The 26,201-nt window shown below is 45.6% G+C and overlaps 1 protein-coding gene across 2 annotated transcripts in view; it reads right to left on the reverse strand.

The window, feature by feature from the left end:
• The window catches only part of LOC309643763 (uncharacterized protein), a 28,243-nt gene extending 17,127 nt beyond the window's left edge, over window positions 1-11,116 (reverse strand). Inside the window, exons 1-2 of one of the 2 annotated variants that reach the window (XM_082426761.1) lie at window positions 7,034-11,116; window positions 2,920-3,105 (exon numbers count right to left, since the gene is read on the reverse strand). In XM_082426761.1, coding sequence (XP_082282887.1) covers window positions 2,920-3,105; window positions 7,034-10,354 — 3,507 coding nt within the window. In that variant the 5' untranslated portion in view covers window positions 10,355-11,116. Of the gene's footprint in view, window positions 1-2,919; window positions 3,106-3,247; window positions 5,881-7,033 lie in introns of those variants that run through there. The other variant, XM_082426762.1, reaches the window with a different exon arrangement.
• Window positions 11,117-26,201: the final 15,085 nt, after the last annotated feature.

The following is a 26,201-nucleotide window of genomic DNA, read 5'->3' on the forward strand; positions in this document are numbered from 1 at the left end:
GCCCAGCCTCCTGGTCTTGGGCTAGATTTTCTGCACAGGAGCTGTGGCCTGAAGTGGCTCAGAGAGAGTTTTCAGCAGGTCTGGGGCAGAGATAAGGCCCCTAAGAAGGGCCAGGTGTGAGGAACGTGCAGGGTGAAGGAGGTCTTGGCTTGACCAAAGGGTCAAAGGCCTATAGCCACATGTGGAGCTTCCCAGTTGGGAACTGATAATTAATGGGTTGGTGACAGAAGCCTTTTCCTAACCAGGTCTGAAAAGGCTTCAGAGAACAAGGAAAGGAGACCGGCCTGGCTTTTGTTGTGGTCAGGGAATGGGGCCAGGGTGGGAGTTTCCACTCAACAGTCAGGGCTTGTGTGGTTTGAACTTCCTACTAGCACCAAAGGAGACCATGCCTGGACCTTCTTGTTGGCTTGCCCAGATGTGGAGCACGAGGGGAAGGAGGAGTGGGTGGGGCTTGAAAGCTGTCAGCAAACATTAAAAACGGAGTCAGACTCTTTAGTGTACCTGCCCTGTTGAGGGGCCTCTAAATTCCATGAGGATGGACATAACTTAATTTTGTCTGCCCCGTTCTCTTCGTAATGGCCAGCCCTGGTGGGGAGCCACTTCCTGGCTCCCTCTCCTCCATGTGTCATGCTGTCTCAGCTTCTCCAGTAAGGAAGAAAACAATCCTAATAAACCTATGTTAGAGGCTTAGTTTATTAGAGGTATTTGCAATTCCAGATAAGAAAGGAGTGCGTACAGATGTGTCCAATGCCTAATTCACGCAATTCCAAGCTCCAGGGCAGACCAGTCCGAGAAACCTCCCTTTCAACTGGGAGAGCCTTTTTGAAACACAGAACTCAAGCAGCCAGTCCTAAATTAGCCAAATCTGTGCCAGGTCATTTGACACTATGTTGCTCCTTCTTTTTAAAAAACTGATGTTGCAACCCCAAACCAAGCCCCATCCCAAACATCCAAGGCAGCACACTTCTTTATGATGTCCCAGGAGAATACATGAGTCCTTACACCCTCGAGAATTTGTTTCTGTTTTATGATATGCCACCCCAGTTAGCAAATGAGTCCTAAAATGTGTACTTTACTTCTCTTTGGATAAGGCTTGGGTTTAGGCAAGCTCTGCATCTGTCAGCTCTCTCCCTGTACCAAATGTGGGTTTGATTACCTGATTTCAGAATTACTGGTCTTTAGGATAAGAATGAAAAGGAATACTAAAGAAACAGGAGAGAGGAGGGTGAGAGAACCCCTCTTTTTTCCTGTGGGTATTTTATTTTGTACACATTACTGCGACAGTTTCCCTGACCTAGATAATGACGTGAGGAATGGCTATCATTCTCTGCTGGCACACAGACAGTGCTGATGAAGGTCGTGATGCTGGAAAGTCTTCAGTAAGAACATCTCCATGTGTGAAGGGGGAGGGCTCAACTGAGGAGGTCAAGCTGGAATATTCCAGAACTCATAACCTGGGTCTCAAAGGTGCCAGGGAAAACTCAAACCACATGAGAATAATCTTTTGTAGACCTCTGCCAGGAAAGGAGATGCTTACCTTTTCTGCCTCTCCAAGGGAAACCTTCATCCAATCTCCCCATCTTCCTCCCTGCTTCCTCCAGTTCTGCCCCCAGCCTCAGGGCTGAAGAGTTGCTAATTCGGTTGACTCAAGATTACTGCTCTGCCCCCATGCCTGTGCTGCCTGTTACCCCCCAACCAGCCATTTTAAACTCTTTTCTCTGTTTTACTCAAGAGCACCAGGGACTTTGGTTGTTAAAATCTGATTGGTATTAAGATCGAGATTTGGAGGATTCGTGGGGAAATTCTGCATAGTCACTCCATTTTACCAGGCACTAGCCTCACTGTTAAAAATCACCATTTGCTTTTCCTTTTGTCATTTCCCTTTAGCGCACATTTCCCCAGGGAACTGCACGGGCTGGAGGATTTGCATATTCCTGGGCCCTCAGCCACATGGACCCATCAGCACCCAAGTCCTATATAAATTAGAATATCTGAGATGTTTGGAAGGAAATCGGAAGTCAGCAAGAAGTGGTAACTGCTCCCACTTTTGACCTAATGACCTTGGGGTAACTGTTCCAGTGAGAAACTAACTGAAGTGGACGTGGGTTGGGAGAAAGAAGAGGCCAATGAAAGGTCTGAGTCTTGGGTGTGGTAGGGCTGCTGGGCTTGGCTTTGCAGTCCCCTAGTCTGGAGGTGCCCTGACATCCAACCTTCTCTCCGGGCCCCGCTCCTCTACCGCGTGTGGCCCAGCCACGGGTTTGGGGGCCATGAGTACCCAGCAGACCTACACTAGAAGGCATTTTCTAAATGGCTCTTGGTGCCATTCGATCTCTTCCTTCTGGTCCCCACACTCAGTAAATGGACTTCTTTTATTGTTTTCAATGTTGATGTGTGTGTGGATGGCAAATGATGCTTAACTGCACTGAATCAAGGAGATGGCTAAAGAGAATTAGAACAGGTGACCTGTGGTTGAAGCTGCCCCCCACCCCAAAGCCAGTGGAAAGTAGCCCCCATCCTCTCCAGGCTGTGCTGGCCCTGAATGGCCATCCTTCAGGAGCTTGCAGCCCTGTTACCTCTATTTTGGGGAATTTTTAAAGACGTAAATGGTTCCCTTCAGTTCATCCTCTGGGATAGGAATCGGTCTTGATTTTACTAAACTGCAGCTTCCGGCAAATTATCTAGATCCCTGATGGACTAAGACAAAGCCTTAGTAACGAGCCCACAGGAGGAGGGAAGAGAAAAATGAAGTGAGCTCTATGGTACGCCCAGATGGAGAGAGAAGACAGCACCGAAAAATGCTACGTGCCCGATGGCTCCCGCTCGTGGCCCCTCTGTCCTGGCTCCTGCGGGACAGCAGCTGGGAGACCCATTTCCCCCCGTGGTGCCCAATCCTCCCACCACCCACTGAAGGTCAAGTACCAAGATGCATCCTCTCCTCCTCAGACTCTGAGCCATCAGGAACACCTCCTTGGCCATCTCCTGGGTAACCTGGGTGATTCTGTTCCCACTGTTCACGCTGCCATCCTCTGGGAGAGGCAGGTCCACCTCAGTGTGCGGCCAGGCTGGACAGCCGGGGGAGCCGCCAGGGGTGCCGCTATGCTGGTGCTGTAAGAAGAAGACAGGGTGGAACTGATGAAATTCAAGATGCTCAGATCTTTGAACTGCAGTGGGGATGTTAATGGCTTCTTCACCATTTTTAAAAGAAGAGTGGGAATCAAGAGGGTTTCCTGATCCCCACATGCCAGCAGCTCTTGACAATCTCCTCCAAACATCTAGGAAAAAAGTGACAAGAGGAAACAATGAATCCCTACTGCTCTGTGCTCCTTTCACCCAGAATTTGCATAAACTGCAACCGGGCAGACTCAGATCCCCAGTATAGTTAAAATATCACATTTTCTTTCCTTTGGTGAATTTCCAGGGCTTACCTGGGAGAATCTCTAGCTCCTTGAAGAAATTCAGGAATCCTTGAATGTCCCTACTTTGGGACAGTTTCATATCAATTATTCCATATGGAAGGACTTTACAGTTCTGGTATGAATAATTATTTTTCCCCTATTAACTTGCTTATTATTTTCTAGTGAGAAAAACAGCAGCTTCTGCCAACCAGAAGTGGGGAGGCCATGTTATTCTTTTTTGGACCCTAAGTGGAGCCTCTCCTAAGCCTCTTCCAGACTCTGGAATCGAGACCAGGTGTACTGCCCTTGAAGGTAAACCCAATAACAAAGTGTCAAGAGTGCCCTTGATCATCTCTCGGCCTCACCCACCAGATCCTGAGCTCCTGGGGGTAGGGGCTGTGCCCCGGGTGCAGGTGGGAAGTAGAACATGGGTGGGAGGAACCTCTCAGCCTTCCTACACCCTGACTTCTCTCCCAAGACCCCAACGTAGCATACTGATGTCTCAGAAAGGTCGTAACGTAGCTGTTGGAAAAGTATGAGTGTGATAGCAAATTCTATCTAAATTGGGAGATATAAGTTCATAATCCTGTTCGGTCTGAGGATCGAAATATTTCACCAGGAGAGGAATGGAAATCAAAGGATAACTGCTCCAGGCATGTGTCCCTTCCACCCCAACCTTGTTGGCCACTTTGTCCGGTCTTTGTCATGCTCCACTCACTGCCGAGCACGCAGGAAGGGTGCTGGGCGAAAGATGTGACATCAGGAGACCAATGATCCAAGGAAGGGGTTGGATGAATCACATCATTTGGCTGTAGCTATAGAGCTCAGGTGGGTGTTTAAGCGAGCGGTTGCCATGTGACAGACAAGGGGACGTATGTGAGTCTGGGACCAGGAGACCGTGGAGGCTGGGATCTAAGTGTGGTGCTTGGCCCCAAGCTTGGCCCAGGAGCAAGCAGAGGCAACAGCTGCCAAGCATGTGGGGAAAGCGCTGATCATTTGGGTTTGACTCAGAAGTTGTCCAGATGCTAAGAACAGTAACCAGCCAGGTGGGTGGCCGGAGGATGCACAGGGCATCCATGGTGAAGGCTTAACTGCAGGCTGTTTTCCTCTCCAACCATAAACTATTCACTTCCACATTGGGAGCACATCTGAGCACAGGCATGCGGCCCCGGGGCTCATAGCCACTTGCAAACCAAGTTCACGTCAGAGCTCTTATTGCCTGCCATGTCCTTCCTCTCTTCCCTGGCAAATACAAATCCCAAACTGCCTTTGAAGCTCAACTCAAGACCACCCTCCTCTCAGGAGACATCTAGAATATCTGCTCTATCCCTCCCATTAACATTTTGCCCCCAAATTTGAACCCCTTCTGCCCTTCTAGGCTGTCTTTAGCATCCCAGCAAGCAATCTAAATCACTTACCATGCACCTGCGATGCCCCAGACACCGTGCTTGTCCTGAAGGATCTAAAGATGAGTCAGATGAAGTCCTTGAACTTTAGCGGCTGAGAGTTTAGACTTTCTGTGCTAGTGCATATTGAGAAGTCACCTGGCTTTTTTTGTATTACGTCTTCAATTAAATAATCCCCCACCTTCTGAAAACTGTTTGCTGGCCTCGTTTTAGACAGGTTGGGATGCCCCCTGACTGCCGGGAGGGGCAAGTCGGAACCTTTTCTGGAGAAGGACCAACACACTGAGGGCCAGCGGGCTGCCCAGATGGGGCCCGGGATTATGTGACATGAAGAGAAAGGCGAGAACTCAACTGAGACTAAGACTCAACCGTTGTGACTAAAAACCAGGGTGAAAATGGCAAATATGGGATTTGGTGGGCCTTGAGCCAAGGGATAGGAAACTAGGAAATATTCTTTTCAACTCATGCCTCGTATTCAACTGTCAGGGACCTTAAGCATCTAAAGCTAGCAGTGTCTCCAGGCTCTTCAGTAATGAAGGAGGCTAGGACTCTGTTGAAGAGCCCATAACTGGAATAAAGAATTTCCAGACTGTGACTTACAAGTGCCCAAAAGATGCACCTTCCCAAGGCCATGCCCTGCCTCAGGGGCTCACAGTTTGAGGTGCTGTTCTGGGCTGTGCAGAGGGTGTCTCCACCCCCCAGGAGCCCCAGGGAGTGGGACAGTGGAGCAGACACACACCATGGATGTGATTCTCCCTTCTCCTATTGCCCTCCCACCCGGGGGTAGCCCTCCCGGCAGGACCGCTGTCCCTACTGTCCCCTGCTATGCACTGGAATTAGGTGTATGAAGGAGAATGCTTCCCTGGGGTGGGCACCTTGGAATGTGAGGCCTTGCTCTTCACCCAGAGAAAAGCAGCCTGCAACAGCAGAGGTGACACCCCTTCGTGGACAGAAGGGGTGCTGGGGGCTGAATGAGCCTGCTGTTCTCACCATTCTGGGTGCCAGCTGACCTGGGCAGGCAGTTCTCTGAAATGCTCGTGTCGGGAGGCTTTGCTGAGACGGGGACTGTGTCAGCTGAACTGAGAGAAACAGAATGTGCTGTCAGTGAAGTCAGCGGCATTACGTATGTGTCAGAAAGACCCTGTGGAAAAACAGATCAGGAGGAGCTGGCAGGACGTCTGAATTCATGAGACCAGGAGCCACGGAGCAGGAGAGATGAGAAGACAGCGGGAGCCTGAGCAAAGCGGGCTTAGGCTGCAGGAGCAAGGGAACTGTGCCGGCCCGGGCTCCCAGCGAATCTGGGAACAGGGCCTTTCTCATGGTAATGACATTTTAATGAGAAAAACGAAGTAAAGAGTAATGGGGTGGAGAAACACATGGTCTGGTCAACTTTATCTTGGGAGAAAGCCCAGGGAAAGGTTTGGGGGGGAGTCTGGGCAGCCAAGCATAAGGTCACGAAGGGGACAGATCAGGTTATGCACAAAACGCTGGGCTGAGCACATCTACCTGGGAACTTCTTGGGCGGTCACTGCCAACCTATTATATCTCCCACGGTTGATGTTAAGTAAATCAAATGTTTGGGCTCCACAATCCCTGACACTGTCTGGTGCCCCAGAAGGAAACGACTATACGTGGAAGGTGTTCAACAGACCCAGAAGCCTTCCAGTAAATCTTTCTTTTTGCCTACGAGGATTCAAGTTGGATTCCTGCCACTTGCAAACCAAAGAACCCCTGACTGGAGCAGGGAGGTAACGTCGTGGAGGTCAAGGTGGCATGAAGCAGCCCGATCCACAGGAGCAGTGCTGTCAGTCACAGCAAGGGGAACCCCCTCCAGATGGGGCCATGGGAGGAACTTCATGCAAGTCAATCATTATAGGCCCTACCACAGGGCACTAATTATGTTCCAGGCAAGTGCAAGTATTTTCCATGGATGCTTTCATCAACCCTCTGCCAGGAAAGTATCAATGTTCCCATTTTTTAGACTAGGATCTTAAAGTCCAAAATAGCTAAGAAACTTCTCTGAGATCTCAGAACTTGGAAATGGTAGAGGCAGGCACCGCGCAGGCAGTCTGGTTCCTGACCTTGGATTCTCAAAGGGTGCCCTGTGCTGCCTGCCAGATGTGAATTACACACGTGGGCACCAAGAGAGCTTTTTCTGGAACTTGACAGGGGGCTTTGGTGACTAGAAAGAAGGCTGAGGTGGGGGAGAAGGAGAGAGGCTGACTTTCCTACCATGCCCAGGTCCGCGACTGTCCTGGTGATGCCTGGGTCAGCAATGCAGGTCCCCACTGAGCTCCCTGGGGTGTCTCTTGGAGCAGCACCCTGAGAATCTACACTGCTGGCTTCAGCGGCTCCTGATGCACCCTCCCCACGGTGGAGCTGGGGCTGGGTGGGGTCCTCTTCATCACTGGGCTTCAAGCACTGGGCCAGGAGTCTCCAAGCCTTGGTGTGACCACCTTTCCAGGCCTGGAGCTGGGCCACAGCATGGTGGGCCTTGGCTGCCCACTCCTGCTGAAGCCAGCCCTCTGGGCATTCTCGGAGCACAGGGACCCGCTGGGCCACCTCCTTGGTGAGGACGAGAATGCTCTCCAGAGCCATGAGAAGGTTTTCCTGGCAGGGCCCAGACTCCTGACCTCCAGCCACAATTCCCTGCACAGCTTGGATACCAGACACCATTCTTTGCAGAGAGCCTTCTGGCCGGGTCTGGGGGTCTTTGCAGACAGAGAGCCTTGGGCAGAAGGCACCTTGGAGGACACGTTCATAGTCTGCATTGATGCTGCTGAGGTGGCCAGTCAGGGCCTTGGCTTGAAGGGTGAGCTCCAAGCAGAGAAGTTCAAAGCGGGTGGACAGGCTGGGAGATGGTTTGGGGAAGGAGGCCAGGATCTGTGCCACATCCAGCAGAGCATCTGTGAGCACATGAACCTCCCTGCACAGAAAGGAGATCTCACCCTTCACCTGCTCATCCCCACACAGAAGACAAGACAGCCTAGCAGCCTCTTGTAGCCTTTGAGAAACATCTGCTGCCTGAGCCAACCCTTCCTGCAGTCCCTGCTGGTCCTTCACAGCCTGTCGCAGGGGCAGTAGGAACAGGCCTTGTCTCCCACTGAGCCTCTCCAGGCACTGGAGCAGGTCTTGGACAGCCACTGACCACAGAAGGCACCCATCCTCAATGCTCTCCTCCCACGACCCAGGGGCTTGGAAACCATCAGAGGCCAGAACTTTGTCCAAAAGCTGTTTGGCATGGGTCTCGGCCTCCTCCAATCTGCCTTGCACTTGTAAATGTGCTTCTGGATGCCCAGTTGAGTCAGAATCCTTCTTACCCGAATCCATGGGTCCACTTTTGACTGCTAGTTGAACCACTGAGGCTAAGTTCTGCTGAAGCTCCATGAACACTGTCATGTTCTCTTGAAGATCAGCTGCTGGCTTGTTGCAAAACAGCTGTTGACACAGAGAATACCAGTCACCAGCTATGGCTACCAAACTTTGCCTGGTTTCCCTGGTCTTCCCAGACAGCTGGAGAGCCACTTCCAGAAGCCCATCAGTTCTAGCAGTTGTGCAATGTTCTATCTCCCTTGCTAGGTCAATAATAGAAGGTGCCAGTGATGGGATTTCTTGCAGTCCAGTCATCCTTTCTGACGCCAGTGGTCCCTCTCCAGCCAGGGCCTCCTGAGCTGCCTCCACAGCTGCATCCTGGTCCTGCAGGATGGTGTGAGCTGAGGTCACTCCCTGGTGGCTCAGGCTGTCTACAGCAAGCATGGGTTTGCTGATGGCAGGGAGTGGAGAGCCCACCTTCTGTAGACCGGTGTCAAGAATCAAGGGGCAAAAAAGATGATCCCTAGGTGGATAGGAGGTGCCTCGGTCGCTTTTCCCCAACCCAGGCTCCCTTTGGTGTTTCAGTGCAGGAGCTGTGCAATCCTGGAGGCTGGAGAGAATGAAATAAGGCCGTCTCTCAGCCATGTCAAACCTCTGGACTTGGTCCCGAAGGGGACTGAGGATATCCGGGTGGTTGGTTCCATCCAGCCCCTCTCGGATGCTCTGAGCTGAAGAGATCACATGTTTCGCCAAGGTTAATAGTGCATCTGTGTCCTGAGAGCCGTGCCCACCTGAACAGTGCTCCCCAGCTGCACCCAGGACCCGGGAGGATTGCTCCAGCTGCTGGATCAAGACTCTCAGGCCATTCCGGAAAATAGGATCTCGATCTTGGTCCACATACCTGCCCATCACCTGCACGATGTGTGTCCCTCGACCCTGTAAATATGCCACAAGTGGAGAGAACTCTCTGGAATCTCCACTCCTCAAAGCCCATGTAAAAAAGTCCAGGTGCTTGGTCATTTCCTGAATGGACACACTCAGGAACTCAGGAATATCGAGAACATCATCAAAACACGCTAATAAGCCTTGAGATGCCCTGGCCCACTCCTGAAGCAGGGCCTGCAGGGCAGCAGGGCTGCAGTCCAGACCAGACCCTTGGGGGCTTTGTGAGAAAAGCTGTTGCACTCTGACCACAAGCCCCCAAAGGCCTGCCATGGTGGCCTCCATGTCTTTGCCAGTCTGCTGTCGTGGGCAGCAAACCAAGACCAAGTGAGCCACTCTGAGCATCCGGTTGGCCTGGTCATGGAAAGCAGCGAGGAGAAGCTGGAGGCTCTCAGGCAAGGCCTCGCCATCGCACCGGGAGGAGACTGAGGGAGTAGCCAAGGCGGCCCGGACCAGTCTTTGAAGAGGGCGTTGCGTGTCGGTGAACGTGTCCAGGATCTGGCGCAGCAGCCCGGTGCGGACCCCCTGGGAGAGGTCCTCAGTCGCGGCCCACAGCGCTGCGCACTCCTCCCCCGGCTCCTGGCTGTTCCCGCCCGTCCCCGGAGGCCCGTCAATCGGGTGCAGGCGCCGGACGCCGGCGCTCCGCAGCTCCAGCAGCCGGCGGCAACGGGCCACCAGGCGCAGGCGCTCGGGCGGCGGGGAGCAGGCGGCCAGGCGCATGCAGTGCCAGACCACGGCCGCCAGCGGCGCGTCCAGCCCGCCGCGCAGCCGCTCGGGTCCGGGCGCCGCCAGCAGCTCCCGCAGCTGCCGCAGGCTCCGAGGGAGCGCGCCGTGCGGAGCGCGGGCCACTGGGGCGGCGCCGGGCTCCAGGAGCCCCAGGAGCTCGCCCAGGGTCTTCCTGGCCAGAGCGAAGACGTGGCGCCGGGAGGCGGCCAGCCGCGGGTCGCGGGGACGCCGGAGGTGGCCGCGGGCGGCCACGAGCAGCGCGGGGACGCAGCCCCGCAGCAAGCGGCCGGCGCGGCCCAGGCGCTCCTCGGACCCGCGCGCGGTCAGGCCGCCCAGGCTCTGCAGCGCCACCGCCAGGTCGGCGAAGGGGCCGCGCAGAGAGGCCGCGTCGCCCGCCGCTTCCAGCGCGTCCAGGCAAGTCAGGCACCAGCCCGCCGCTCGCACCATCTTCCTCGCCGTCGCCGTGTCTTCCAGCAGCAGGACCTGTTTGGGCAATCGGGGGAAGAGAAGCTGGAAAATGCCTACACGTTTCTGGAGCCGAAGCGAGAGCAACGGCAGCTGCTTTACCCCCATTGTGCAAATAAAGGTCCTCCAAAAGACTAAAGAGAATCTCAGAGATAATAATAGTAATAATAATGATGACGATGTCACCTAAGAGTGACGTTTAAAGAAAACGTTTGGCTTAACTGAAAATGTAAGCCCCTCTAAATTGAGCCACATTTAATGTGGGGTCCAATCTAGCTTTGAAGCGCCCTTCTCTTCACATTACAGGAGGAGCAGTCAACCGTCCACGTGGCAACCAACACACCACGAACGAAAGAGTGTTTAGGAAGCACTTACTGTTTGCATGAAGATGATGGGGGCTGGCGAGATGGCTTGTCCAAGAAGTGCCTCTAAGAAATCTTTCCTGGTCTGACTCTGTCGCTCCCTGACTGCTCTGTTCATCCCCTTCAACAGAGCTGGTACCCAACCACTTCCAAGAGCCTGCCCTTCTTCCCCTCTCCTCCTCCCATCAGCAGGTGCCAAAGCCCTCCGGCTGTGCCTCTCTCATCTCCCTATTTCAATCTTTCTTTAATGAGGATCTGTTAAATTACAACTACACTCCCTCCCAATAACCCACAGTATTAAAGTTTAAATGATGAACATTATTAATATATTAATATTTGATAATATTTGAGGCATGTAACATTGTAACAGGGAGCAATGTACCGAGCTAAAAGAGCTGTGACAGATGGTGGAATGTCAGGATGGAGAATGGGGAGTATTTGGAGGCTGAGGGGTTATCCTGGCTCCTGAGATCCTCCCAGCTGTAAGGCAATGCAGCAAGTTAGCCAAATAGGCTTAGAGTTGCCCAGGTTTTGGTAGCTTCTCGCCAGATAGCTCTTGGCCATGGGTAGGGTGGGAAATGCATCCCTTATCACTACGGTTTGGTGGCCAAGTGTGGGGATCAGGGGTTGCACGTGGGTTTAAGAACATAGACTCAGTATGTCTACCCAGCTCCCTATGACAACGTCCACAATGAGCATTTACTAAATTGGTAATGAACTCTACGATCTTGGCATAAACTTGGGCAGGTTTCTCTCTCTGGGGTGGGCATCCCTTGTGGGAATGACATGCCCCATCCATGCTTCCCAGCAATGAGCTCTCTGTCCAGAGCAACCGGCCAGCCAGCTCTGACATCAGCCTCACCTTCGTGGTGTCTACCAGGATGTGCTGAGCTGTGGTCACTAGCTCCTCCTGGTGGCTCTGACATTCGGGCTGAAGATGGAGCTTCTGCGCTACCAGCGTGATATTCCTTGAAGACAGGATCAGAGACTCCGCAGCAACCCCCATTTCCTCCTGGAGCCACACTTCCTCAGAGTTTCCTGCCAGCCTGGACAGACATGGTCTTTGCTCAGCATTTACCAACACTCCATGAATGTAATGTTACAAAAAAGAAACATCCCGGTAAGGAAACTATGACGCATAGAAGTTACAGAGCACTATGAAGCCATTAAAGTGGTGATGTAGGTCTATATGTAAGGTGACAGAAGCCTCTCCAAGATGTGATATTGAGTGAATAAAACCAAACTACAGAATAGTGTGTGGCAAGATCTAACAAACTTAATTTGTTTTCAATTAAGTGTAGATCTACATCGAGAACCATTTACCGAGAAGGATAATCATCAAACTGTGGTTCTATCTTGGCGTCTTAAAATATGCTTTGTTCCTTTTTCAATTGCTCTCATTTTCTCTGCAATGAACACATATAATTACTACAGAAAACAATAAGCCTCTTTTTGTAAGGAAGAACTATCTAGAATCTCATTGCGATCCATGTTATCAGGAGGAGATGTTTTGTGTAACAAAAATCAGTTTCCATGAACACAGATGTCCACAGCAGCTGTTTTGTTCATGTGATTGCAAACATTTCTTCTTCAATAATAATCCCTAACCACACAAAACAAAACAAGAAAAGTCCCACCCCCTCCCGCCTGATCATATAATGGTTATTCTTTGCAAATGAGGCTGAGCTCTGTGCCTTTGGACTTGCAGGCTGGGAGGACACAGGAGTGCCAGCTTGCGCGCTCTCAGAGAAGCTCCTCTCAGCTTTTGGTCCCTTACCTAGTGGCAGCTGATCTCAATGCTCCTCATTCTTTCCTGCCCCAAACAATCCAGCTACCCTCATGTAAAATATCCCGAGTTCCCAGTGTGCAGAATCACACCAACCCAAACAACCCAGCACAGCAAAATCTCGAAACACTGGGGGAAAGGACTCTTGGAGAGAATATGTGACAGCTTTTGTCTTCCCTTATTTTACTTTTGACTCCTGGCGGAGAATTTGCACGTCAGCTGCTCAGCCCATAAATTTGACACTCAGGCCGCTCAGTCCATAAATATGACTGTGCCACATCCTGGCAGCTGTTCAGTTGCTGAGCTGGGGCCCTCACACACTTGCTAACTTCCTGGGCTTTCTCATGGGAGAGAAACATAGCAGTCAAGAATCAGGGTTGGGCTTCCCTGGTGGCGCAGTGGTTGAGAATCCGCCTGCCAATGCAGGGGACACGGGTTCGAGCCCTGGTCTGGGAACATCCCACATGCCGCGGAGCAACTGGGCCCGTGAGCCACAACTACTGAGCCTGCGCGTCTGGAGCCTGTGCTCCGCAACAAGAGAGGCTGCGATAGTGAGAGGCCCGCGCACCGCGATGAAGAGTGGCCCCCGCTTGCCGCAACTAGAGAAAGCCCTCGCACAGAAACAAAGACCCAACACAGTCAAAAATAAATAAATTAATTAATTAAAAAAAAAAAGAATCAGAGTTGTATATGTGAAATGAGGTTGTGGGGTCCAGTCTTAAGGCAATTAATAGCTGTGTTCAAATATATGACCTCGCGTACCAGCTACTTCACACAGAATAGAAACTCTGCAGTGATCCGCCCAAATGAATCTTCTGATGACCTGCTGACCTTTCCAACTCTCCTCCCTCTTCCTGAGACCTTTGGAACATTTTTCAATCCTTTCTCCCCTCACTCCCTTCCCTACTTTTAGATTCGGCTGAGATAGTTTAATGTTTTGAATTTGAAGCCTCAATTAGAATTTCCCTTAGCATTGCATCTCTCTTTCAAGAATTTTGATTCTTAACCGTTCCAAGATGCGGTACTATTATCCTTGACAAAGTTCTGTTCTTCTTCATCTTCCCTTATCTTGAGGTCTTTGGTTTCTGTTTGTGTTGTTTATCAGTATTTTTCTGGGTTTTCTTGATTTCTTGAGTTGGGGTACATGGTGATATGGTCACTAAATCCTTGCTTATCTGCATTCCTACACTTCCTGTTTCAGGTTAATGATGAGGTGACTGGGTAGAGCGTTCTTAATCGCAGGCCTTTCCTCTTCGCAGCCCATAGACTTGCTACCAGCATCTTCTGGCCTCCAGAGTTACAGGTGAGAAATACGAAGCCAGTCTATTTGATACCAGTCTAATTGACCTTCTTTTATAAGTAATTTGTTTTTCTTTTGTCTGGAAGCACTAAGAGTTCAGGAATTATGCCAACATATGCTTTATATATATCTTTCCTCCGCAATCTCACCCAGCACCCAGGGAGCAGTTTTTATGTACAGATTTGGGTCATTAATTGGCTCAGAGAAATTTTCTTCTATTATTTGTTTAATTATTGCCTCTCCTCAATCTCTTCATGTTTCTCCTTCTAGAAGCCCCACTATCTGAAAATTGGGTCTCCTGGATCTGTCCTTCAATTCTACCATATCTTACATGTGTGATTTCTATATATTTCTGCTTTTGCTCTTTGGCCGAATTATATTGATAGCTTGCTCTTTCAGATCAATAATTTGAGTCATAATAGTAAATATTCTTGGGACTTCCCTGGTGGTCCAGTGGTAAAGAATCCGCCTTCCAATGCAAGGGACGTGGGTTTGATCCCTGGTCGGCGAACTAAGATCCCTCATGCCACGGGGCAACTAATCCCGAGTGCCGCAAACTACAGAGCCCACGCAACACAACTAGAGAGAAGCCCACGTGCTGCAACGAAGAGCCCACATGCTGCAACGAAAAATCCCGCATGCCTCAACGAAAATCCCGTGTGCCTCAAGTAAGACCCGATGCAGCCAAAAATAATAAATAAATAAAATAGTGAATATTCTCAAACTTTTGCTTCAAGCCATGAAAGTATCAGACCAACCTTCCCACCAAGAACACTGATAAAAGATGGATGAAATATTTTTTAAAACCCAGATACTTTAAGGTGCTACAGATCAACCAAGGCAGCCAAGATTTATTCCCAAGTAACGCAGGCCAAGAGGCACAAGAGCCATGTAAAAAGTAGCAGCTATGCCAAGACTTCAGTAGTCTCATGGTACTGAGAAAATAAAAATTAGAGTTTGGGTCTCATCAATGTGGAGGAAACCTGATGAGTATCCCAGGATTTCAGCTGAGGCCCCAAAAGTCTACACCTTAGAAGTAAGAACTGGAAATAGACATCTCCTAACAAAGACTGAAACTAGTCTTGAAGCATCTCAAGGTTTTGATTGGAGAAGAGTGACCTCTCCCTACTTTAACTGCCCATCAGAATAAAATTAAATTCTCTCTGGAAGGAGACAATACTACAATTTGCATACATTATGTATTGTATTTAGGTTTTTTTTAATTAGCCCGCATGAAAAGATAAAGGTAGCATCTCAAATTATTTTGGTAAAGATAGACTTTATAATAAATAGTGCTGGGGGAGTTCCCTGGTGGTCTAGTGATTAGGATTCGGCACTTTCACTGCTGCGGCCCAGGTTCAATCCCTGGTCAGAGCACTGAGATCCCACAAGCTGCATGACCAAAAAAATAATAAATACATAAATAAATAGTGCTGGGACAACTGAGTGGACATCTGGAAAAATATAAAGTGAGATTCCTATCTTAAGCCATACACAAGACTGAACTCTGAGTAGATTAGGCAATGTGAATATAAAATCAAAACTATACAAGTACTAGAAGAAAATGTGAGTGAATTCTTCTTTAATCCTGGTGTGAGAAAACCTTTGTAACTATGACTCAAAACCAAAAGGCAATAAAAGAATAGGTTGATAAATTAAACTACATAAAATTTTCAAATTTCCATGGCAAAAAAAAAAAAACCCACCTAAAATGTCAAAAGACATACAGTAAGCTGGGAAAAGATTTTTGCAATATATATGACAGACAAAGAGCTACTAACCTTAACATATAATATATTCAATGTTTATAAACCTAATGATATAACTCTGCACCATACACTTTGCTTTTATCACTTAATAGTGTATGTGTTTTGGATTAATAACATAACCTAACATACACTACAAAGGGCTAATAACCTAATTATATTTCAATAGATCCAACATGTAATATATAATATATTTCAACCCAGCAATCTCACTACAAAGAATCTACCACCTCCAACAATATGAAAGTACATATGCGCAAGGTTATTTACTGCAGCATTGTTTATAATTTCAAATACTGGAAACAACCTAAATGTGCATTCATACAACAGTGGTTGAATAAATTATGGTGCATTCATACACACAATGGAATTATTATACAACTCCATATAAAAAAGTAAGGAAAATCTCTATGAAATGATATGTGTGATCTCCATGATATATTAAGTAAAATAATCAAAGTGCACAACAATATCTGTAACATACCCTTCATGTAAGAAAGAAGATATTAAAAAATACACGTGTTGAAATTAACCAGAATGTGGGGAAATCCCAAAATAAAATATGAAAAGTAACCAATGAACCTAACTAATCACTGAAGTTGTCAGAATTCTAAGATCACCCGCAAGGCTCTCATCCCCTGGTGTACACACCCCGTGTAATGGCCTCCCCTTGAGTGTGGGTGGGACCTGTGAATAGGATGGGATGGCAGCCTGTGATTATGTTATATTATAGGGAAAAGGGGTTTGTTGATGTAATTAAGGTCCCTAATCATTGGCTTGAGTTAATCAAAGGAGGATTATCTTGGGCTGGCTTGACCAAAGCAGATGAGCCCTTAAAAGGGCGAGTGGGTCCTTCTTGACGAGACAGATTTGAAGCAGCAGAGACACTCTCCTGTTAGCCTTGAAGAAGCAAATTGCCACTTTGTGGAGAGGGCCATATCTCAGGGCCTCAGTTCTCCAATCCCAGAGAACTGAATACTGCCAGCAACCAGTGAGCTTGGAAGGGGACCTGAGCCTCAGGTGAGATTGGGGCCCACCTGACACCTGGGTCACCCGGCTCACCCAGCCAGATGAGACCCACAGCAGCAGACCAGCTACCCCAGGCCCAGACTCCTGACCCACAGACACTGTGAGATGATACACGGGTGTTGTTTTCAGCAGCTAAATTGGTGGTAATTTGTAATGCAGCAGTAGAAAACGAATACGATTACAAATGAATAACACTGAAGAGGATGGGGAAGAAAAAAACTAACCTAAGTAACTCTAGAGAACAATATTTTTCCAGGAGAGAGTCAGGATAAAAACGGTAAGAACTACATAAAAATGCTTCCCTCTAGTAATCTGTTTCCCATATGGTTACAGGTTAAATTTGCAATTCCTTCACGTGTATAGGGCTGAAAATAAGTGGATATATTGTGGGTAATGAGAACCAGGATTCTCATTGTTGGAGAAAGAAGCTGCAAATAAGGAAAGGAGAAGATAAGAAAGAGCCTTGTGGGGTTGGATTGGACTTGGAGATATGAATATGAGATACATATATATATATGCATTCAGAGACATAGAAATGAATAGTCAATGTATGTGTGCCCATGGATTAGGATACGTACATATATTTCTTAGCTCTGTCTGCTGAGAGGCCCAAGGAGCAATGACACAGCAGTAGTGAGTATATTTAAAGCCCAGATCTTGGTTTCTAAATGCTCTTATCCTTCAGTAAAGGAAACCAGGGTTCTTTGGGGGAAGAAGTTAATTACAGGGCTCAGGCTGGAAAAATACAAGATGAGTCTGAAAAATAAGTGGGTGCCTTAAATAAATGGAGACATTTTCAAGAGGACACAGGAGCTGATTGGAGGGAGCTCCTGATGACCAAAACTGGAATGAATTAAACAGTAAAATAATGACAGTATTGGATTATAAGCCATAGAATGAAATAAATATCCAGTATAAATCATTGAATATATACATATAATTGAATAAATAAATGAGGGAGAAATATTATTTCTGTACAGAAGAATTCCAGTTTATATACGTAGAAGAAATGAGAGAAATTTTAAAAATTATTAGGTAAACATCATAGTAACAATTCTTACAGGCAAGATACACTAATGGATAAATGGATGAAAGTTTGAAGAGGAACAGAACAGTTATAGAAATTACTCCAAGACACTTATGAATTACAAAAGGAAAAATAGTGGAGAAATCTATTGGTTAGTTAGCAACTCAACTAAATGATAAAGTTTAAAATCACTAGTAATAAGATAGATCAACATCATGATACAATGCGTAAAGAAGGACACATCACTTCTGTGATATTCTTGCCAAAAAATGCATAACCTCAATCTAATCTAATCATGACAAAACAATCTGACAAACCCAAATTAATAGATATGAAAGTACTAAATAACTGACTGCAAAATAACTGACCGAGACTTATCATAGTATCAGGGTCATAGAAGACAAAGAATGAAGAACTGCCACAGATTGGAAAATCTTAAGGAGAGACCATTAAATACAATGTGGAATCCTGGATTAGATCCTGGAACAGAAAAAGAACATTAGGAGGAAAAGTGGCGAAGTTTGAATGAGGTCTACAGTATAGTTAATAGTATTGTATCAATGTTAATTTCCTGGTTTTGAAAATTGCACTATGGATATATAAGTTGTTAACATTAGGGAAAATGAGGTGATGTGTGTACCTGAACTCTATTATTTTTTAACAGCTTTCTTGCGGTAGAAGTGACATACACATATTTAGCATAAATTTTAATAAGCTTGACACATGTATTCATGTGAACACCTACCCAACACCTCTAAAACTTTCCTAATGCCCTTTGTGCTCCCTCGTTCCTGCCTTACAGCCTGGGCCCCCCAGCCCACCTATCCCTGGCACTGACCTGCTTTCTGTCACCATAGATCAGCTTGCATTACCTAAAGTTCTGTGTAAGTGAAAAAAATGTGCTCTTTTGTGTCTGAGTTCTTTCATGCAGCATCACTCTTTCTGAGATCCGTCCATGCCATTTGTAGTTCATCCCTTCATACTGCTGGGTAGTAGTCCATTGTATGCCTGTACCACAGTTTGTTTATTCATTTGTCAGTTGATGGACATTTGGGTTGTTTTTAGCTCTTGGCTATTACAAATAAAGCTGCTGTGAGCATTGGTGTATAACACTTTGTGTGCACATATGCTGTCATTTCTCTTGAATAAATACCTAGGGGTAGTAGGCATATGTTCACTTTTAAACAAACTGCCAAAATGTTTTCCAGAGTAGTTGTACCATGTTGCATTCTCATCAGCAGTGTGAGAGGTCCAGTTCCTCCACATCCTCACCACACTTGGATTGTCTTTTAAAATTTAGTCATTGCAATAACATGTGCAATGCTATCTTTTTTAAAAATTTATTTATTTATTTATTTTTGGCTGCGTTGGGTCTTCGTTGCTGTGTGCGGGCTTTCTCTAGTTGTGGCGAGCGGGGGCTGCTCTTCATTGCGGTGTGCGGGCTTCTCATTGCAGTGGCCTCTCCTGTTGCGGAGCACGGGCTCTAGGAGCGTGGGCTTCAGTAGTTGTGGCACACAGACTCAGTAGTTGTGGCTCGCGGGCTCTAGAGTGCAAGCTCAGTAGTTGTGGCGCACAGGCTTAGTTGCTCTGCAGCAGGTGGGATGCTCCCAGACCAGGGCTCGAACCTGTGTCCCCTGCATTGGCTGGTGTACTCTTATCTTAACCACTGCGCCACCAGGGAAGCCCTGTAATGCTATCTTGTTGTGGTTTTCATTTGTACTTCCCTAATGGCTAATAGTGTTTTATCTTCATGAGAATTTTTTCCTATGCTTACTTACTATCTGCATAGCTCCTTTGGTAAAGTATCAATTCAAATCTTTTGACCATTTTTATTAAGTTGTTTGTTTCTCATTACTGAGATTTGTTGGTTCTTTACATATTTTTGATAGAAGTTCTTTATCAGATAGATTCTTTATAAATATTTTCTCCCAGTCTCTGGCTTCTTTTCATTCTCTTAGTAGTAGCTTCTTTTCATTCTCTTCTTTTGAAGAGCAAAAGTCTTTTATTTTTTGAAAAAGTCTAATTTGTTCTTTTATGGATCATGCATTTGGCATTATGTCTAAGAAATCTGTTCTTAATCCAAGATCTCAAAGATGTTTTACCCTATGGTTCCTTCTAGAACTTTTATAGACTTAGGATTTATATTTAGGTCTGTGGTCCATTTTGAGTTAACTTTTGTATATAATCTAATATAGTATGTATCAAAGTTCATTTTTTTGGTATATGAATATCCAACTATTCCAGCACTATTTGTTGAAAGACTAACCATCCTCCACCGATTTGCCTTTACACCTTTGTAAAAAATCAATACTAATTTATATTAGAGTCTAAAAAGTCAAGGATTCATGTTGTAATGAACTAACTCATGCATAGTGTACAACATTAAAAGGATAATTTTAAAATGCATAACTGCATAATAGAAGAGACATCATATAGAATATTTATTGGACCACAGTATAATTATGCTAGAAATCAGAAAGGTAACTAGAAAAGCTCCAACTGTGTGGTCCAGGAGAGACTGAAGCTGGAAGTGGAGGGGAGAGAAGGTGTGTTAAACCGTCTTCCCCAGGGCTGCTGTAAGGCTCATGCTGGCGGTGCAGTCGCAGCCCCAAAGGCACGATTCACCCAGACTCTGAAGTGAGTGGTACCCTGTGGGGATGTGCAACCCAGGGACCCTTCCCTGTTTACCAACCAGTATGATCATATATATATATGGTAAACACATACACATATATACAGGCATATCCATGCATAGATATGCTTTATATGAATTTTTTAAATGAAAATGGAGAGATAGGGAAGAAAAAAGGATGGGAAGAGGGAGTGGGAAGGAGAGAGAGAAAGCAAAAATATCTGGAATCAATATACACCAAATGTTCACAGTGGTTACCTATGGGCTATAGACTTATGGGTAATTCTTTTCTTCCTCATCTCATTCATATTTTCTAAATGTCCATCGTATGATACATTTTTAAGCAAAAGGGAACGTATGCTTGTGTTGGCCTCTTCTTGTGGGGTCTTCCCTGTAGCCCCGTCCTGATGCCAGCGCTGGTCTGCGGATGTGGCAAGTTCCTTCTGGCCTTCTGAGAGCTTACACAGCAGAGAGAAACACCGGAACTTGCCAGCCAGAGAGAAACACTTAGCACGTTGTGTACTGATTGCCTCCATTTGCCCTCTCCTGAGAACTGCTGGAGGAGCTGTCCTGAAAGCCAAGGGAACCAAACCCAAGTCAGAATATGAATTATTCGCAGTGTTGCTCGGATTTGATGGGCTGGACCATATCCCACGGTCATGAGCACAGATAATTCTCTTTATAAATAATTTACTTGCCCGGAACAGACGATACAGCAAAGGCATTTATAATGAAGCAGACAAAAAGGATATTTAACTTCTCCCAAAGTTTTGTGTGCCCTTTTTTGTGTGTGATTACAAAATGCATTGCATTAAAAACTTAGAATGTACAAAAGAGCATTAAATTAGTATAAAATCATTCTATTCTCAAACTCCTAAGTAAAAATTTTGGCAAGTTTCTTTCCATGATTTTTTTTTCCTTTCACATCACTGGGGTCCCACCATGTACAGTGCCTCTGGCTGCATATCTTGTGTGTGTGTATTAAAATATACGTAACATAAAACTTACCATCATACCCATTTTTAAGTGCACAGCTACTGTGGCATTAAGTACATTCACATTGTTGTGCAACTATCACCACCATCCATCTCCAGAACTTTTTTCAACATCTCAAATTGAAATTCTTTTTTTTTTTTAAGATTTAATTTTATTTATTTTTGGCCGCATTGGGTCTTTGTCGCTGCGCGCGGGCTTTCTTTAGTTGCGGTGAGCGGGGGCTACTCTTCGTTGTGGTGAGCGGGCTTCTCATTGTGGTGGCTTCTCTTGTTGCGGAGCACGAGGTCTAGGCACGCGGGCTTCAGTAGTTGCAGCACATGGGCTCAGTAGTTGTGGCTCGTGGGCTCTAGAGTGCAGGCTCAGTAGTTGTGGCACACGGGCTTAGTTGCTCCGTGGCATGTGGGATCTTCCCGGACCAGGGCTCGAACCTGTGTCCCCTGCATTGGCAGGCAGATTCTTATCCACTGCGCCACCAGGGAAGTCCCTCAAATTGAAATTCCATACCCATTAAACGATAACTTCCCATCTTCCCCCTTCCTGAGCCCACCCCTCACCAGCCCTGGCAACCACCATTCTACTTTCTGTCTCTATGAATTTGACTACTGTAGGAACCTCACATAAGTGGAATCACACAGTATTTGTCTTTTAGTGCCTGGTTTGTTTCACTTAACACTAAGTCCTCAAGGTTCATCCATGATGTAGCATGTGTCGGAATTTCCTTCCTTTTTAAGACTAATATTCCCCTGTATGTGTACACCACATTTTGTTTATGCATTCATCTGTCTATTGACACTTGGGTTGTGTCCACCTTTTGGCTATTGAAAATAATACTGCTGTGAGCACGGGTATACAAATATCTGTTAGAGTTCCTGCTTTCAATTCTTTTTAATATAGAACCAGGAGTAGAATTGCTGTATCATGGTAATTCCATTTTTGGTTTTTTGAGGACTCGTGTACAATTTTGAATCCTCTTTGCTTCTAATTCACTTAACTTTTGAGCATGAGGTGGTTTTTTTTTTTTTAATTTTTGGCTGCGTTGGGTCTTCATTGCTGTGCGTGGGCTTTTTCCCTGGTTGTGGCGAGCGGGGGCTACTCTTTGTTAGTGTGCGGGCTTCTCATTGCGGTGGCTTCTCTTGTTGCAGAGCACAGACTCTAGGCACATGGGCTTCAGTAGTTGCAGCACGCAGGCTCAGTAGTTGTGGCTCGCGTGCTCTAGAGCGCAGGCTCAGTAGTTGTGGCGCACGGACTTAGTTGCTCCGTGGCATGTGGGATCTTCCCGGGCCAGGGCTCGAACCCGTGTCCCCTGCATTGGCAGGCAGATTCTTAACCACTGTGCCACCAGGGAAACCCCCATGAGTATCTTTTTAACAATGTTTTTGTAGCTCTTCATAATTTCAAACTTCCAAAAATTTTTGCGAAAATAATACAACAAACTCCAATATATCCTTCAATGAGATTCACCAACTGTTCTCATTTTGCCACATTTTCTTTATCATTCTCTCTTTCTCTTTTTGCGTATGTATGTGTGTGTGTGTGTGTGTATAGAAAGTTCCAGATACGATGCTTCTTTACCCTAAAATGATTTAGTGTGGATTCCCTAAGAACAAGCACATTCACTTTCATAACCACAAAACGATTATCAGAAATTAATCAGAAAATTAAACATTGGTACAACGCCATTACATAATCCAAAATCCATATTCTAAGTTTGCTAATTGCTCCCAATCTGAGGACATGTATGAAATTTAATTGTCGAGTCCTGTGGTGCGCAGTTCTAAAGATGCCCCCACCCCAACGTTCCCATCCCCTGGTAAGTCAATCAAGTGTTAAATCAATTGATTTAACACTTGATTGACTTAAGTCAATCAAGTCAATCGGGTACTGCTAGGAAGGGACTTTGCAGATGCAATTAAGATGACCTTAAAATAGGGAACTTATCCTGGACTATCCAGGTGGGTCAAAGTGATCACATGAGCCCTTAAAAGCAGAAGAATAAGGCAGAAGGGGAAGTCAGAGAGGTCTGAAGCGTGGGCAAACTTGACCCGCCATTGCTGGAGGGGCCACAGGAATGCAGGCAGCCTTGAAGAGCAAAGATGAGCCTCTGGCTGAGAGCCAGCAAGAGACTGGGTTCCTCAGTCCCATGACCACAAGGGACAGCCTGAATGAACCTGGAAACGAATTCTTCCCAGAGCCTCTACAGAAGAGCCCGGCCCACGGACACCTCGATTTTGGCCTGTGAGACCCAAAACGGAGGAACCAGCCAAGCCCACCAACTTCAAAACTCTGAGGTACTAGATTTGTGTTGTGTTAGGTCCCTAAGTTTGTGATAACTTGTTACAGCGGCAGTAAAAAACTAATACACGTCCCCTCAGTCTCCTTTAATCTGGAACAGTTCCTGAGACTTTGTCTTGACCCTTGACACTTTATGGAAAATACAAGCCATTTATTTGTAGAAGGTCTCTGAATTTGGGTTTTTCTGATATATATATATCTCTATATCTACTTGGCCATGTGCTTGGCTTGCGGGATCTCAGTTCTCCGACCAGTGACTGAACTCGGGTCACAGCAGTGAAAGTGCTGAATTCTAACTGCTAGACCACCAGGGAACTACCCTGGTATTTTATTAATAGATTCAGGTTCTACATCTTGGCAATTGATTCCACAGAAGTGGTGCTGTGTCCTTCTCAATGGCCCACATCAGCGGGCATGTGATGTTGTTTTTGTCCCAAAGACAGTAATGTTAACTTTGATCACTTGGGTAAGGTGATATCTGCCAGGCTTCTCCTCTGTAAAACTACTATTTCGCCTTTGTAAATAATAAATACTCTGCCGGAAGATAACTAGAGACAGTACAAATATCCTGCTCCTCATTATACTTCTGCCCACTAATTTTAGCATCCACTGATGACCCTTGCCTGGAACAGTTATTATTATGATAGGTGCATTCTCTGTTCATATTAATTCTAGCTCTATCTTAGCTTAAAAATTTTGTTTGATAGCCCGCTTCCCCATGTAAAGCAATACTACAAGTATTTCCCCTAATTAATAAATGTTAATTGACATTTTAAGCATCTATTTTGTTTTATTGTTTCACCATAAGGTTATATCATGGTTTACTAAACTAGGTCATTTAGCTTGTTTCTACTTTTTCACAATTTTAAATAATGACACAACAAATGTCCTTGTAAATACATCTTAGCTCATATTTGTGAGTATCTCCTTTGGATAAATTAGTAAGATTGGAATTAATGAGTCAACAGGTACATATTTCTAAAGTCTTGGATCTATTTTATCAAATTACCCTCTAAAACACCAATTTCCATTTCTATCATGAGTATATGAGATGACCCATTTCTGCCAACACAGTATTATCATTATTCTTTAATAGTTGCTGATATGTTGGGCCAGAAAAATAGTATCTTACCATTTTAATTTTCATTTCTTTGTTTGCTAAAAGAATTATTGAGGATTAGTAAGATTGAATATATATTCCAGATTTTAAAATTCATTTTTATTTCTTCTTCACTGAAATAGCTGTACTTTCCTTACTTTTCTATTTATGTATTTGGCTTTTCCTTGTTGATATAGTTGTATGTTTTCTTTTCTGTTTGCTCCACTGCTCCTGAGAGCAAGGACTGTGTATGTCTTATTCATGCTATGTTTCAGCACTTAGAATAGTGCCTGACACTTTAGTAGGTGGTCGATAAATACATGTTGGATGAAAACATGTATTCTTAGTGGAAAACTCAGTCAGCTAATTCTGAAATGTTTGCCTTTTGAAATTACATCCCAACAAATAAATAACAACATATTAAGTAGCTTTGCTTTATGTTTTATCAATTTACTTGTCACACCTGACTTCTTTCCAAAAGTATCTAAGGAGACTATAATAAGGCTCTATTTATACTCTTCTTCTGCAAACTTGTCAGAGTAAAGCGCTTGAGTTGTTTAAAATTATTACCTTTGGGCAATTTGCACAAACTCTTCACTAGCTTGAGCCAATTCCTCTGCCATCTTCTCCAAAGAGGCAAATACTTCATTGTCCATGTCTTTCCTCTCCATTGAGATGATCAGATGGCAAAGCTGAACAGTCATTGGTGAGATGATTCTCTCAATGGCCTTGTTCTGTATCATGGAGCCGATGTCATCCAAGAGGAAAGACTCCATCTGTGGACAGAAGTATGACATGGCTGAGATGAAAAGAGGAAGGCTCAGACTTGCCCTTCTAGTTAAGACATAAGAGATTACAACAGGTCCAAGTGCCTGCTATAACATTAAGAAAAGTCAGATAAATTATAAAAATTATATTCCAAATACATCAGAGAGCTGTGGCAGCAAGGATTATGAGACAGATTAAAATTCCAGGAATGAGAGAATCTTTCAGAGATGAGTTAGTGTAGATGACTATTTTCTTAGGGGAATTTGTTATTCTGGGCACAGGCTGAGGAACAGGGCCTGGACAATTCAGAAGCCCAGTGCTGGGGGAAACAAATAAAAAGAAAGCTTTTACAATAAAAAAACCTCACACTGAGAAACATTACATAGTCCAACTGCTGAAAATTAAACACAAAGAGAAAAAATTTGTGAGCATCCAGAGAAAAAGTCACTCTATCTCTAAAGGAACAGTATTAAATTTGACAGGTGACTTCTCTATAGAAACAAAGGAATACAGAAGATAATAGAATGGCATCTCTAAAGCGATAAAAGAAAATCCTTGCTAACCTAGAATTGTACACCGAGTGAAATATGCTTTTAAAAAAATGAATGTGCTGGGGTGATAGAACAGTCCTAAATCTTGATTGTTGTGATTATGTAAATGTGTACATTTGTCAAAAGTTGCAGAATTGTACACTAAAAGAGGGTACATTTTACTGTATGTAAACTGTGTTTTTTTTTTATGAAAAAAAATAAGGAAACAAAGGCATCTTCAGACAAATGAAAACCAAGGGGATTTGTTGCCAGCAGGAACTGCACTGAAGGAAAAAAAGGGAGTTTATCAGGCAGAAAGAAGATGATCCAAGGAGGGAAACAAATGCAGAAGAAAAAGAAGAACAGCA

The sequence above is a fragment of the Balaenoptera physalus genome (assembly GCF_965194825.1).
Source record: "Balaenoptera physalus genome assembly, chromosome: 15".
NCBI classification, from domain to species: domain Eukaryota; kingdom Metazoa; phylum Chordata; class Mammalia; order Artiodactyla; family Balaenopteridae; genus Balaenoptera; species Balaenoptera physalus.